Source organism: Rhinocladiella mackenziei, assembly GCF_000835555.1.
Source record: "Rhinocladiella mackenziei CBS 650.93 unplaced genomic scaffold supercont1.3, whole genome shotgun sequence".
Classification (NCBI taxonomy): Eukaryota; Fungi; Ascomycota; class Eurotiomycetes; order Chaetothyriales; family Herpotrichiellaceae; genus Rhinocladiella; species Rhinocladiella mackenziei.
Genome location: NW_013550602.1, coordinates 289,465 through 305,019, shown reverse-complemented (window position 1 = coordinate 305,019; position 15,555 = coordinate 289,465). Strand labels below are relative to the sequence as shown.

General features: G+C 50.5%; 4 protein-coding genes across 4 annotated transcripts; 3 read left to right on the top strand and 1 right to left on the bottom strand.

Annotated features, from left to right (window-relative positions):
- Positions 1-1,373: 1,373 nt before the first annotated feature.
- On the top strand, positions 1,374-4,685 carry Z518_03666 (uncharacterized protein; the record flags this gene model as incomplete). Its single annotated transcript, XM_013417376.1, has 3 exons — positions 1,374-4,329; positions 4,386-4,437; positions 4,487-4,685. The coding sequence occupies 3 exons, from the start codon at positions 1,374-1,376 to the stop codon at positions 4,683-4,685; spliced, it is 3,207 nt and encodes a 1,068-aa protein (XP_013272830.1).
- Positions 4,686-6,918: 2,233 nt separating this feature from the next.
- Z518_03665 (uncharacterized protein) lies at positions 6,919-8,925 on the top strand (the record flags this gene model as incomplete). The annotated part of the gene is made up of 4 exons (XM_013417375.1): positions 6,919-7,136; positions 7,188-7,207; positions 7,261-7,619; positions 7,666-8,925. The coding sequence occupies 4 exons, from the start codon at positions 6,919-6,921 to the stop codon at positions 8,923-8,925; spliced, it is 1,857 nt and encodes a 618-aa protein (XP_013272829.1).
- A 280-nt stretch (positions 8,926-9,205) lies between these two features.
- On the top strand, positions 9,206-11,924 carry Z518_03664 (uncharacterized protein; the record flags this gene model as incomplete). The annotated part of the gene is made up of 2 exons (XM_013417374.1): positions 9,206-10,618; positions 10,704-11,924. 2 exons carry the CDS (start codon positions 9,206-9,208, stop codon positions 11,922-11,924), a joined length of 2,634 nt encoding a protein of 877 aa, XP_013272828.1.
- A 1,185-nt stretch (positions 11,925-13,109) lies between these two features.
- On the bottom strand, positions 13,110-14,732 carry Z518_03663 (uncharacterized protein; the record flags this gene model as incomplete). The annotated part of the gene is made up of 1 exon (XM_013417373.1): positions 13,110-14,732. One exon carries the CDS (start codon positions 14,730-14,732, stop codon positions 13,110-13,112), a length of 1,623 nt encoding a protein of 540 aa, XP_013272827.1.
- Positions 14,733-15,555: the final 823 nt, after the last annotated feature.

The window sequence follows — 15,555 nt, the reverse complement described above, 5'->3', positions numbered from 1 at the left end:
CTTGGTGGTAAAGGGGCGGTGAGATATCCTGCAGCCCATCACGGTCTGGATCTAGGCGCTGAACGGCGGTGAATAGTCGAGACGAGGGTCATTCTCCCGAGAGTAGAAAACTATTTCTCACATGGATGGGGAGATCGTTAGATACCGTGTCACATCCGCAGATGCGTTACAAAAGTTTCCGGGGCCTCCAACGAGGGACTGGAAGAATCGGTTTTTCCGACGCCCAATCTGGCGGAAGGGCTTCCAAGGTGCTCATTGCGGTTCCCAACTGCAGCCAATCGCCAATTCCGGGTCGCGCACGAAACAATCCACTGCTTCCCCAGCGGTTCTGGTTACTCCCCTATTAATTTTCGTGGGGAGTGACATTCCTTTCTTATCAGTCGGACCAATATAGCCTCTCAGCCTATCGATAGCGACGGATTACTGTATTATTTATTTTTCCTTTTTTTTTGTTTGGGAGGGTTCCCCCTCCAGGCCACAATCCCTCAGGACATGGGACAGAGGACTGACTTGGAGGAGGCAAGATGACAGACTGGTCAAAAGGCAGAGAAATCACCAATCGAGCTTGAAAATTGAAATGGATGGCGGATCAACGTCTGATTACACATTCTCCTTATCCAGGGTGCGAAAATGGCTTTCAGGCAGCCACAGGCAATTCGCTGGCCGCCCAAATCTGACGCAGTCGGCGCAAGCGTAGCCTGTAGATTTGGATCCCCGGTCGTTGTTGTAACGATGGTCACGGTCTAAGGCTGAGTGGCGACAAAAATAGGTCCTCCTCTTTCAATGTGTGTAAACCGGGCGCTGACTCTGTTCGTCGGGGACCTCGAGATCTTCCATCTTTCGGCTCTCCAAGACACGCCGAAGTGTCAGGGGCTACAATTCGGTTGGCTCATAGGAGTGACCTGAGCCGGGGGGTTACAGTTTGATAGCGGGAAGTTCGAGAATTCGCTGGGTTCCAGCAGCCGCGCCACCGACTAGCCGGACCACTCATTGTCTCCGCAGGTTCCCATCCGGGCCAAAATTTTTTTCAAGCAGTGCAGCGCAGGGCCAAAATAAATTTATGAAGGCCGCTGCGCTCTCACTGTTTTCTCCCTTTCTTTCGCATCGACCTTCTCTCCCCCCGGACACCCTCTCTTCTTTTGCATTTCTCTCTTTGTAGAGTCATTGCACTGTCCTTTTTCTTCCTCTCATAGACGCCGCGTAAAGCGAGACTTGCGTGGGAAGCGCAAAGTCCGTGGGCATTCTTCCGATACCCTGTTAGACCGCTTTTTTCATCAGTACATTCCTGGTTGAAATAATTTTTTTTTCTCCCACACGAAAGTCGACCGAATTCCTTCCCTTACAACAAACCAATCCAACAAATTTCCAGCGAAATGCCTGCTGTTGACACTATGGACTCTGTTCCTGCCACCTCTGCCAAAGAGACCAAGCAGTCTGTCGCCACTCTCGAGCAGCTGCTGCAGAAATTGTCGGTCTCCAAGGCTCAAGATGAGGCCAACGCAGCTGCTGGCAACATCGCCACTTTCCTAAACGGCCCTATCGAAGAGCACGCAGTGCCCCTCAAAGCGGTCGAAACTTTCAAGAAACAACTTGCCAACAAGAAAGATGCTCTCGTTAGAGAGCGCGCCGTCGATGGCATCAAAGCCATTGCCGAACACTCCACTGTTTCTCCCGCTGTTGAGCCTTATCTTGTCTCCCTCCTGCCGCTGGCTCTGGCGGCGGTGGGCGATAAGATGGTTTCCGTCAAGAATGCTGCGCAGGCCGCGTCTCTTGCCATTGTCAAGGCCATCAACCCTAACGCGGTCAAGGCCGCTCTTCCTCACATCCGAAATTCGATTATCACCGCCCAAAAATGGCCCGAGAAGATGACTGGTCTCGACTGCGTCGAATCATTCGTGGAGACTGCACCTACTCAGCTCTCCTTCCTTGTCCCAACCCTCATTCCTATCGTGTCCGAATCGATGTGGGACACCAAACCCGAAGTCAAGAAGAAGGCATATGGCACAATGGAAAAACTTTGCAAATTGATCGAAAACAAGGATATTGAGAAGTTCATTCCGGAACTGATCAAGTGTATCGCAAAGCCTGAGAATGTCCCCGAAACCGTTCACCTGCTCGGTGCTACCACCTTCGTCACGGATGTGCACGAGCCAACTCTCGCCATCATGGTTCCTCTTCTCGAGCGCGGTTTGGCCGAGCGTGATACCGCCATCAAGAGAAAATCGGCCGTCATCGTTGACAACATGTGCAAACTCGTCGAGGATCCTCAAATTGTGGCCGCTTTCTTGCCTAAGTTGATGCCTGCTCTCACCAAGAATTACGAGAACATGGCCGATCCCGAGGCTCGTGAGAAGACCAGGCAAGGCCTTGAAACTCTCAAACGAGTGGGTGCGGTTAAACCAGATGGCACGGCCCCCAAGGTTTCCACTGCTGGCGAGATTTCCACCGTTTCCGCCATTCTCAAGTCGATTCTTGAGCAGAAACACAAAGATGCGGTCACCAAGTCTGGGCCTGTTATCGAGTACATTTCTGCCATTGCCGGTCAATTGGTTGAGGAGAAGATCATCGACGCTCCTGACTGGGTCTCCAACACGGTCGAATACCTCAAATCCATCGTTGGCGAGGCTGAGGCACCATCCGTTGCTGAACAACTCCGCAAACGTGCCTCTCCCGGCGTTGAAGACGAGGCCGAAGTTGAACCTGATGAAGAAGAGGGCGAGGATCTCTGCAACTGCACATTCAACTTGGCCTATGGTGCTAAGATTCTTCTTAACCAGACTCATCTCCGACTCAAGCGTGGTCAGCGCTACGGTCTGTTGGGTCCCAATGGTTCTGGCAAATCTACCTTGATGCGTGCTATCAACAACGAGCAAGTCGAAGGTTTCCCCAAGAAGGACGAAGTCAAGACGGTGTTCGTAGAACACGACCTTGATGCTGCCGATACTGAGCTCTCCGTCATTGGCTGGACCGAGATGAAGCTGAAACAGGTCAACATTGACACTCCTCGATCTGAGATTGAGGCCAAACTTCTCGAATTCGGTTTCCTCCAATCTCAAATGGAAGCTCCGATTACCTCGCTCTCCGGTGGTTGGAAGATGAAGCTTGCTCTTGCCCGTGCCGTTTTTGAAGCTCCTGACATCCTGCTTCTGGACGAACCCACGAACCATTTGGATGTGAAGAACGTTGCCTGGCTTGAACAATACCTCATCAACTCACCCTGCACCTCTATCATCGTCTCGCACGACTCCAAATTCTTGAACAATGTCATTCAACATGTCATCCACTACGAACGCTTCAAGCTCCGTCGGTACCGTGGTAACCTGACTGAGTTCGCCAAGAGAGTGCCATCTGCCCGCTCTTACTTCGAGCTCGGTGCTTCTGAGCTGGAGTTCAAGTTCCCCGAACCAGGTTTCCTCGAGGGTGTCAAGACCAAGGCCAAAGCTATTGTCCGAGTCAGCAAGATGTCCTTCCAATACCCCGGCACCGATAAGCCTCAAATCTCCGACATTACTTTCCAGGTTTCCCTTGGCTCTCGGATTGCTGTGATCGGACCTAACGGTGCCGGCAAGTCCACTTTGGTCAACGTTCTCACTGGTGAATTGATTCCCACTTCCGGCGAAGTCTACCAACACGAGAACATTCGCATTGCCTACATCAAGCAACACGCCTTCGCCCACATTGATAACCACCTTGACAAGACTCCGTCCGAGTACATCCAATGGCGATTTCAGACCGGTGAGGATCGTGAGACCATGGATCGTGCCAACAAGATCGTCACCGAGGACGATGAAAAGGCCATGGACAAGATTTACAAGATCGATGGGACTCAACGTCGTGTCATCGGCATTCATGCTCGTAGAAAGTTTAAGAACTCCTACGAGTATGAGTGCTCATTCGCTCTCGGCGAAAATGTTGGCCAGAAGAATGAGAAATGGACTCCCATGATGACGGCTGACAATGCCTGGATTCCTCGCTCTGAAATTCTTGCTTCCCATCAAAAGATGGTTGCTGAGGTCGATCAGAAGGAGGCGTTGGCCAGTGGTCAATTCCGACCTCTTATTCGACGAGAAATCGAACAACACGGCGCTAATTTCGGTCTCGACGCGGAACTCATCTCTCACTCTCGCATGCGTGGTCTGTCTGGTGGGCAGCGTGTCAAGGTCGTTCTCGCTGCTTGCACATGGCAACGTCCTCACTTGATCGTTCTCGATGAACCGACCAACTACCTTGACCGGGACTCGCTGGGCGCTCTGTCCAAGGCTCTCAAGGAGTTTGAGGGTGGTGTAGTCATCATTTCCCACAATGCTGAGTTCACAGAGAGCCTCACGAGTAAGTTCTCCCCCCCCCCCCCCCCACTTGATAATGGTTGCTGATGCTTGTCGTAGATGAGGTCTGGTCTGTACTCAACGGCAAAATGACACCGTCAGGGCACAACTGGTAAGTTTCTACCTACATTTCCTGAAGGATGCGCTGACCTGAGTCACAGGGTTCAAGGTCAAGGAACGGGACCGCGTCTGACCGAGAAAGGAAACGATGAAGAAGAGAAGTTTGATGCTATGGGGAACAAGATTGAGGGCAACAAGAAAGCAAAGAAACTCACATCCTCTGAGATGCGGAAAAAGAAGAAGGAACGTATGGCGCGTCGCAAGCGTGGCGAGGAGGTCTTCTCTGACGAAGACGAATAAACCTCTTACGAATTGCATTTTGAATGAAGGCGTCTGGAGCGCAGAGATGATGAGTTTTCAGTTAATGAAACATGCCGGGAATTCGGTTCGGAGTTGAGAAATCAAAATATGGCATGCATTGATGATTTGGATAGTCCCTATGGAGGAAGGGATCTGAAGGTCGTCTTCAGAACTTTCCACCTCGTCCGCAAGAGCAGAAGGGATAGACCGTGACTAGATAGAGCGGATAGATTGAAAGAAATGCGCATAGAAAGTTGAATCGTTTAATAATTGATGGGTTTGTCATCTCTGTTCCGGCTCGTCGATTTCACTGGAGCAGCAGTGGTCGAAGCGTGTGGTGGTGACATATATTTGTATATACTTTGAGAAGGAGGATACCAGACAACCAATTAGACTTGATTAGATACGGAGACCACCACCAAAAGTATCTATGGTAGACTCCATCTTGGCAAGCTGAGGATGGTATTTCATGTTGGAAGAAAAGGCTTCTGCCATCTAGGCTTTGGCAAGGTAGTTCTTGCTTGAGAGGAGAGTTGATGCTTCGACCATCCAAGTAAGCAAAATTGATATTATATGAGAAGATCTTTGCAATGTCAACCTTTGGCGAGTTGGATTTTGATTTGGAAAGAAACATGCTACACGGGGAGATATTGCAGGGCAAGGGTTTCGCTACATCGAACTTTGGCAAGATAAATTTTTTTCATACGGCAAGTCCTCTATTGCAACTTATGGATTTTTATATGTCAAATTTGGCAAAACTTACCTTTCTTGAAGAGCTTCATTGTCTCCATTTGGGAAAGCCCATGTTGCGTCTCAGAGAATTTTTGTTACTTGTCAAGGCTGGATTGCTGGACGTTGGAATGCCGCCTTTTGATCAGAAAGACTGAGAGAAATATGGCATCACACTACTAATTGGTCTCATTATGACGGCCGGTGTCTGGATGTACGAAAGAGTATGAACCAGAAGTTGATAACACTTCGTTTTTTGGTCAATTGTCAAGAGTTTTGAGCCCATGACACCATCCTGGGGGAGAGTGTTCAGCCTCGATAAATATGCATATAAAATGACGTCTTACTCTGACCTAGGAAGGTCCATAATGTTCGAAGACCAGGAGGCGCTGGCTAGGCTGAGTCCGACATTGATGAGCCGTCCAAATCACTTCTCATCCAGGATTGTTCCATTAGCTCCACTGATATATAAGCTGACCTTTCAAGCAATGATCATTCAACCTTTGTTGACATGGATACAGAGATCAACAGGGTGAGAAGACCGACACTGCGAGAGACTCCGGAAGACTCCCGCTCTGTCAATTTCAGAGAGTTGGACACCTTGCCCAGACTAAGCAAGTTGCTTCGATTGCACGACAAGGGCAGAAGAGAAGGTCGAAAAGAACCCGGAAGCCCCCAACCAACGCGACATGGAACAAAGTCTGAGCTTGATTCTGGGTCTGGCCACTCATGATGGCACTGGACTTGACGGCAGGCTATTCCAAGATATCAGTCGCTTCTGATATATCAAGGTACTCATCCAGCATATGCCTCTTCATCTCATTGAATTGGAAGCCTCCTTCACCCTCCCTGGATATGGATGGTTGTGAAATCCGAGCACTATCATAAACATCAGGAAAACGATGCCAGCCCACCTATCATCAATCCAAACTGCCGAGGCTTCATTCTTGAATGTTGGGAGGAAAATTCCCACCGAGAGAACAGACACCAACTTCGCCCCACCTCTCTCGCTTATTCACCAAGTCGTGAACCGGATAAAGACCATTAACACATGGAAAATCCCCAGAGTTCCAGGGCTCGGAGCCCCCCCCCACCCACCTCCATTCTCACGAGGTGAGGGGTTAGGCTTTCTCCTTCCCCTTTCGGGGTTCGATTGATGCCTAGAACATCACACCAGAACCAAACTCTGGTGAACTCGATGCTTCGGCAGATTTTTTAGTACATTTGCCTCTGGGAACTTGATATGCTGGCCCCACGCGCTCATAATGGATTAGAGAAGACTGGTATGATACTAAATGACCATGAACTCGCCTCTTTTCCCTTTCTCTTCGGCCCTTTTCGCTTCTCCATCTGTTCTCGACTGTCTCTGGACCAGGCTGGGCGATATACTCGATACCTTCTGTCGAACCCAACTTCAACACAGAAACGGTGTGATTCTGGTCCCCACTGACTCACTTTGCTCTTGACTGTTTGCCACCTGTCGATTTTCCTGCCTTTTACCGCTATGGGTTCCATTGGTTACAAGGTGCCAGACGACCAATATGCTCATCCGTTGATATCAGAAAGAGCTATCGACGAACCGAGACCTCTCAGAGTGATTTATGTTGGCGCGGGGGCTTCTGGGATTTGTGCCGCGATTCGCTTTCCTCAATTTGTACCAACAGTGGAGCTTGCCATCTATGAGAAGAACCCGGACGTGGGTGGGACATGGTTTGAGAACAGGTCTGTTTGACTCTGGGCCCCGGGAATTCAACAGCTTACTAATTTTCACAGGTATCCTGGTTGTGCGTGTGGTACGGCATAGCAGATCCATTCACCCGCATCCGCATTACTGACATGACAATAGATATTCCAGCCCATTCATATCAGCTGAGTTTCGAATCTGAAGTCAAATGGAGCAAATTCTATGCTGGAGCCCCTGAAATCCTGGAATACTGGAGAAAAGTGGCGGACAAGTACGACGTCAAGAAATACATGAAGTTCAATCACCGATGTATCGAGGCACGGTGGAACCAGGAAACGTCCAAATGGCATGTCAAATTTCGAAAACTAGACTCCGATGAAATTGTGGAGGATATTGGTGACGTTTTTATGACTGGAATTGGAGTGCTCAACGAGTGGAAATGGCCAGATATCAAAGGATTACATGATTTCAAAGGAAAACTACTACACAGCGCAGATTGGGACTCAAATTATGACGTGACGGTATGGCGCCATTCGCCAGCCTATGCAACGTACTGATCGACTTTAGGGTAAGAATGTGGCTGTGATCGGGGCTGGCAGCAGCGGTATTCAGATTGTCCCTTCAATACAACCCAAAGTCAAATCCATGGATCACTACGTACGAGGACGGACATGGATCGCAGCCACTTTCGGCAACGAACTTGTGCGAGAACGAAATAATGGAGAAGATGGGAATTTTGACTATACGAACGAGGAGATGGAGGCATGGAAGAATGACCCAGAATCCTATCTCAAATACCGAAAGGCGCTTGAGGTCGGAATGCAAGGATGCTTCGCCCTGACCCATCGAGGAACAAAAGAACATGAAGGGGCTTGGGCAGCATTCAAGCAGGACATGAACCAACGATTGCAGAAGAAACATGAGATTGCTGATCACCTCATTCCAGAATTTCCACCACTTTGCAAACGACTCACTCCGGGACCAGGCTATCTGGAGGCTCTGGTTGCCGACAATGTTAACGTGATTCCGACGAAGATATCTCATGTCGATGAGACAGGGATCACCACGACTGATGGTAAACACCGACCGGTGGATGCCATGGTGTGCGCCACAGGCTTCGACGCTTCATTCCAAGGTCGTTTCCCCATCTACGGACGTGGAGGACTCAACCTTCAAGATCGATACAAAATCCGGCCAGAAACCTACCTGACAGTCAGCACCGATCATTTCCCCAATTTCTTTCAGTCTATGGGCCCCAATTCCGGGGTAGGTAATGGCAATTTATTGATCATCATTGAAGCCATCTCGCTCTACGTCGGGCAAATCCTGCAGAGACTGGCTCAGGGAAATGTGAAGACGATCGAGCCAAAGAGAAAACAAGTCGAGAATTTCACCAATTACTGCGATGCTTATTTCAAGAGGACGGTCTTCTCGGCCGAATGTGGAAGTTGGTACAAGACATCACCGCCAGGTACGACTCCAGAGGAGCGAAAGAGAGGTCGAGTGACGGCTCTCTGGCCAGGAAGCAGTATTCACGCCGTCAGAGCTCTGGAGAAGGTCCGATTTGACGACTTTGAGATGACTCCATTTGATGGTAATGAGTTTGGATGGTTTGGTGATGGATGGGCGACAGCCGAGAGAACAGGTGACGTGGAGGGGTTGACTTGGTATCTTAACGAGACCAAATTCACACATGACCCTCTGGATAAGGGAGAGAAGCTGGTCGTGGACGATGAGAAGATGGTGAAAAAGGCGGATGGGGAGGGGATGTCTAATGGGGAGGCTGCGACGGATTATCGAGCCCCTGATGGAATTGCCGCAACATAAATAACTGTTGAAGAGGCGGAATGGGATTGATTACTCTGTTAACGTGCTTCGTATACAAGGTTCACTCTAACCCGCGGGCTATTCCCCAGATGGCGAATCCAACCTGCATCTTGTACATGAACAGGGCATCTCCGTCTTGTGCCCAATCGAAATTCATGAACTCCCCGTAAATTGAAAATAGGTGCCTAGAGTCCCATCTCTACCAGATATGGGACAAGAAGTTCTTCATTTTCTTTTTCCACCGGCTTGGAGTGCAAAGTGATCCCCAAGCCTCCACGCCATGGCGTCGTGGAAGCCGTTATGGATCAGTATCTCGGCCGTCCTCCTCTTCTGCAGCCTTGCTTATCTGCTCTCCTCCTCGTCCACTCTCCCGCCAATCCGGCACCAGCAGGAGTCTCCCTCGTTATCCCAGTTTCGTCACAGGCACTTCCGGGCTCCAGCATTGAATCCTTGGGCTGAACTCGATGAGAGTGAAGCTTCCCAGGTACACACCTATTTCCATGAATCGATCAAACGGCCCTCCGCTACTCGACAAGGAAACGAGCTCTATCTTATCGAACTCCTACGTCCCAATAAGTCCGACGTCTTGGACTATCTCGACAACAACGGCCCTGTCCCCGACCGATGGGCTCGAGTTTCCAATCTGGAGGTCCATGAGAATGATGCCTCCATCGTCGACTACATGGTTGGTCCGTTGCCACCGTCCAACCACACCCAGATCCTACCCCTGACATACTGTTACAACTCTGGGCGCAACCACGTCCAGAGCCCCGTCTCAGATGTCTTCGCTCTCCTCGACTGGGCCCTGAGCATTGGCGAGAACGCATCTGATATCACGCAAGATCTGCTCGGGGCCAAAACAAACCGCAATGATCCATCCGACCCAAACGCCCTGGTGATGGGTTCTCGACCTGCTCTCATTGAGTCCGGTCGAACGGTCCACTGGCTGGAATTCTTCGGCTCCGGTGTCTACTCTGACAGCCGCAGCTTGCTCCCACAGGGATTATACGTCAAGCTGGACATTCCCACTGCGAACCCCGAGACTTGGAAGACAGGCGAATGGTTCTACAATGACATTTTATACGAGAACGACACCGCCCTACGTGAAGCCATGGCATCTCCGGACTTTGAACGACTGAACCTCAACCTCGACGGCTCCTGGACCGACACCGAGGATTTCACCATCTCCATCCCCGAACGAGATATGCTTCCACCTCTCTCCATCCAACCTTACGGACCCCGCTACCATCTCGATCGTTCTCAAAACTACATTTTCTGGATGGGGTTCTCATTCTACTTGTCCACCGCACAAGCCACGGCCCTCTCGCTCTTCGACATTCGCTACAACAACTCCCGCATCATCTATCAACTAGGCCTTCAGGAAGCTCTTGCCCACTACGCGGGCACTGAGCCGTTGCAATCTGGCCTAGAGTTTCTCGATACGTTCTTCGGAATGGGCAGTATGATGTTCAGCCTTGTTCCGGGCCTCGATTGTCCCGGCCATGCCGAGTATATTGATGTCTCATATCACAAAGGTGGCAAGATGTACACGAACAAAAAGGCCATTTGCGTCTTTGAATATACCTCGGACGCTCCATTACAGAGACACACATCCGCATTCAGCGCCACCGTGAGCAGGAACACGTACCTTGTCGTCCGCAGTGTAAGCACGGTCGGCAATTATGACTATACCGTGAGTATTTCACACAAGGCTGCATCCCCCCTTTTCTCTTTCCTCCATCCGCGTTCCTCGCCTAATACGACTTCATGATTTCCAGATCGACTACATTTTCTACCTCGACGGGACTGTCGAAGTAAAACTACGAGCTTCGGGCTTCATCTTCGGAGCCTTCCACGCCGAACCACGCTCTTCTCCGCTACGCCGCGACTCTTCGACCAACGAATACGGCTATCGCATCCGCCCTGGCCTCCACACTTCGATGCACGACCACGTCGTCTCGTTCCGCGCGGACCTTGATATCTGCGGCACGCAAAACACACTGGTCCGCACATCCATCGAACCAGTTACACAATCCTACTTTTGGGACCCCCCCGAAGTCCTCGGTCCCCGCAACACAATGCACATGGTCCACTCGCCCGTTACTCGCGAGACAGGCCTCAATTGGCCCCGCAATTCCGGCGAAATGTACCTGGTCACCGCACCGAACGCGACCAATAAATGGGGTGAGACTCGCGCCTACCGTGTCCTCCCCGGCACCGGCATGGGAAATCCCGTGCACCTGACGATTCTCGACTCGACGGCTCTCGGCCGATCGGCTGCCTGGTCAGCCTCTGATCTCTGGGTATTGAAGAATCATCCGGACTCCGAACCCGCTAGCGCGCATCACCTAAATTACCTCGAACCGTTAGATCCGCTAGTGGACTTTGGGCGTATGCTTGATGACGAGTCTATCGAGGATGAAGATTTGGTGTTGTACTTTAATCTTGGTGGCCACCATGTGCCGAGTAGCCAGGACGTGCCGAATACGTTGATGCATACAAGTGCGAGTTCGATGGTGTTCATGCCGTTTAATTATTTTGACGATGATGTGAGTAGGGGGCTCCGGCAGGGTGTGAGAGTCGATAGGCGCCCGAAGCCGAAGCAGAAGGCTAGTGAGGTAGACAAGCAGAACGGCTGCGAACAAGGCCAGGCGCAGAGTGCGAAGGATATGGATAAGGAGGAGATTCGCCGGGCCACAAGACCGAGAAGAGCAACAGCATCAGGCAAAGAGGAAAACGAGTATGATGCAGGTGGAAATGCTGTTGATAGTGATGGTGAGGATGGCGTCTCATACTTCGGCGCCCGATATACAGGCCCCGTCATGGTGTCGCAGGACATGCTCTCGCCAGATCTAAGTCATTACATGCAAGAGCGGGATGGAGAAGACCATGATGGTGAGTGGAAGACGGTACGGAATCGTGTTGGAGGTGGGCTTTTGGGCTTGTTTGTGGGCAAAGAACGAGATGGGGGCCAGGAGGATGGACGGCTGGATTGGTAGGTGAGAAGTGGTAAGATACGCTTGGGGTAAGCTTGAGGTATGAGGATTGAGACACAAAGGTTCTTATAGCGCGTGGTACGGTGTCGAAGACGTTTGAAAGTGTGATATGAATGTATGAGATGAGACAATGTGCATGAGATGTGGTTGCAGAAGCTAACTCGTCGGCCGGGGGCGGGTTTCTTTGTGGATAGTTTCGAGACTTGGGCTTGGTGAGAGGCGACTTCGTTTGAACACGCGGACTATAGTTGGTGGAGGCTGTGGAGCCATAGTCTCCTGAATATATCGGACTAGAACTGTAGACTTGTTGGTTTTCCATTTTGGATTTGGACTTCGTGTGGCCGATGAAAGCTTGGTTGGCGAGTAATGATGAAGGGCTCGAGTAGGAACTAAGATGTTGAGCCTGCTGATGGCGAGGACGCATACAAATCGATTGGTCTACGGCTCAAAAGTTCATTGACTCAATCAACTGCAAGGGCGGCGAGCGGACTGGCACGATTTTTCTGCGAGGTACGACTGGTCATGTTGACCAGAAGAGGGCTACCTTGTGAATCGATCCCAGCCTTGTCTCCGTAAAGCCAGTCGATGCTGAAGAAGAGCGTTCTGGCGGTCTTATGTTGACGGACGAACGGGATGACATTCGTAGCTAGTGTGGCTCGGATGAAGCGACATGTTGTTGTGTCTGCAATGTGCCATTCTCCGTGATCTCCTGGTAGGCCTCGCCTGCGTGGGTGGACACATTGAAAGGTTTAGGCTCTGTCCAGTTGCCTAGGATCAGGTTAGCTGAGTAAGGACTTTTAAAGAGATGAGGCTGAATGGTGGAGCGCTAGCGATGGAAATTTGATTTGCTAACTAATCGCTCAATTGTGTCAACTACATCAAGTTCTTCGAGGGACACGAGGGAGTACTCGGCTGGGAAGTCAAGGTATGCCATGGTAGAGAGAAAGGACGAGAGGACTACATGAATAAATCGCAAGTTGGACGTGAGAGAACTTATTCTCCCTAATTTATGCATTGTTTTGGCCCGTGGACACTGATGCAACACACATCTGAACCACCCGAAGTCGAATATGAATTCTAGGGCCAATTCGGGGTTCCATAAACAGGGGTTCTCAGACAAAGCGAATGGCACATATAAGTCAACTGAAGAGAAATCGCTCCCCGGTCAGGTCCAAACTTGACTATCGCTCAGTGTCTGATGGATGTTGTCTGAATCCCCATTTCCTCACAAACTTTATATATGTCGACATTCTTGCCTTGCTGATGCATGCATGACTCCAATTTCTTCACCAATGATTGCAACGAGGGTCCTCGATGCGCATATCGTTGGTATGAGATACAAGTTGCACGCCGCAGATATGACTCAGCCAGCAGATAATCGCCGCGATTCATACACAACGACGCCAGCTGATCACACGCCCAAGTCGTCGTTCCGCCTGAGTTGGATGATCCCCTGTCTGATGCTTCGTCGTCTAAGATCCGGTGTGCAATGCCCTCAACTGCAAATTCTTCATTTTGATCCTCGTAAAGCCGGCCTAGGGCTGCCAAAGCCGTTCTGTACCGCTTTCTTCGCATAGATTGACTGTCTTGGATCAGTTGTGCACAGAGTGCACGAGCTTGGTCGAATTTTTGGCGTTTGCGTAGCATGTCGATTTGGTCGACGCGCAGGGCGAACAAGGATGAATTGTTAGGCTTGCGACGGGCGTAGTACCCTTCCAGCACGAGGTTCATCATAGGTTCGACTGCCTGGTCCCGCACATCTCCTGCGGCGATCATTTTCAATGCCTGAGCAAGCGGATGGCTGGGCCCGAGGACGTTGCTGGTCATTGAAGCGGTGAATTTCAGCAAATGTTGTTCTAACTCATTTAAGCCTTGCCATGCAGTGGCAAAATGCAGAAGAAGACATGAGAGCAGTTGAAGAGGTGCCGAGACAATCAAGGGTTGGACCATTTTGCAGCTTTCGTCGAAACTTCTCCATGCGTCTTTGGATCTTCCTGTCTTGAGGTATTTGAATCCATGATCCAATGCCAGCCAGAAAGCCGACACCTGATCAACTCGACCTGCAAGAACCTCGCTTGGGATCGAATCCGGGAAACGGACTGGGAGATCCCTCAACTTAAGGGGTGTGAAAGCGGTGAATTGCCATCTAACAGCCTCGTAAGTGTGGAATAGAGTGGCCTCGATGTTATACATCTCGGCGGGTGGTCTGACATTAGTAGTGAGATTGCCCATCTCAGGCACGGTGCCGGCTTCCACAGATGAGCTCCATTGACCGAGGGTCGAGCTAAAATTTGGAACAGGTGTTAATCTGGTTGTCGCAGCGGAAGGCGAATCTTGTTTGATGGCAACGTCTCCGATCAAGATGTCCTCTGGGCTCTGAGATAGACGCTCCCACAATTGGTTGAATCTCTTGTCGGTCCGGTAATGGCGCTTGACACGATCCAATTTGACGGGTCTGCCATGGAATGACATTGATTGAACATCATATCCGGCATCCACATAAGCCTTTACACGTTTCGCGAGGATTTCTTTGTCCTTGGCCTTATAGTTCTTGCGGATTTTCCACTCGGTAATTCGCCTCTTGTACATTTTCTCGCTGGCGTTGAATCCATGCATTTGGGACAGGATTTGCCTCACATCTTTCAGCTTGCGGTTCTCTACGAGATATAGCTGTGTGAATATGTCCTTGATGTTGGTCCATTGCTCTGGGGTAGGGCCGACAATCCTCCAAGGTTTGTCAGCTTGCTGATGGGGCTGTAGTGGCTGGTCATCAGTGTCACTTGTACTAGAGCACGTCCCGTAATTGAGCATGTTGTGCTGAGGTCCGTTGGATGTCAACACCGGTTCGTCAGTGCATTCCATCAGAAGGTGACTGGTCTTCTTCAGTGCTTTCGGCGGTGGTATGACATTTGGTCTTGGCTATCATTTCTCGGAGGTCTCGAGAGCGAAGCAGGGAGGATAGAGGTCCCGTGGCAAAACCATGGGGCCTTGAAGCTTATGATATACAATCGTGAAACAGTCAGGACGGTGGTGAGAGTCGGGCTGAGCAGGCTGAGCGAAGGAGGAAGATGCCTGCCATTGGGTGTGGCATCTCGGAATCTTTGAGAACAAATTCTAGCGAGTTTGCCTGAACGCCTTGGATCCTTGACATCTGCATTAGTGCTGGGCACTTTTGTTCACAGCCAATCGCTTGGAAGGTTGAAAAGGAACTTTGGTGGCGAAGCATGGCTAACATACACTACCACCAAAAACTTGACCTCTCCAAATCCCGTTCCCGTTTCCAGACCCAAGCACCCGCCGTTTTTTACCCTGAGCTGTGACCCTACAATCCTGACTCAGCCGAGTTGCTGCCTAGGCCTAGCTTGCTACAGACACGCCCGTTCAGGTAGACTGGTACACAAGTACGTAGCTCGAAGAGCTACAATAGGCTCATTAGGATATACAGAGATTAGGTTGTCCCCTTGGCAATCCTTCCCAATGTAGTATGTTATAGACCCACTTCAGGAATCCCGCTCAGGTTGACTTATCACCGACTCAGAACAGTGACAGGGAGGAAAACAAAGCTGAATACATGGATGAGAGAAATGCAGAGAATCGATTGATTGGAAATGCCAGGATCATGATGGATTTACCA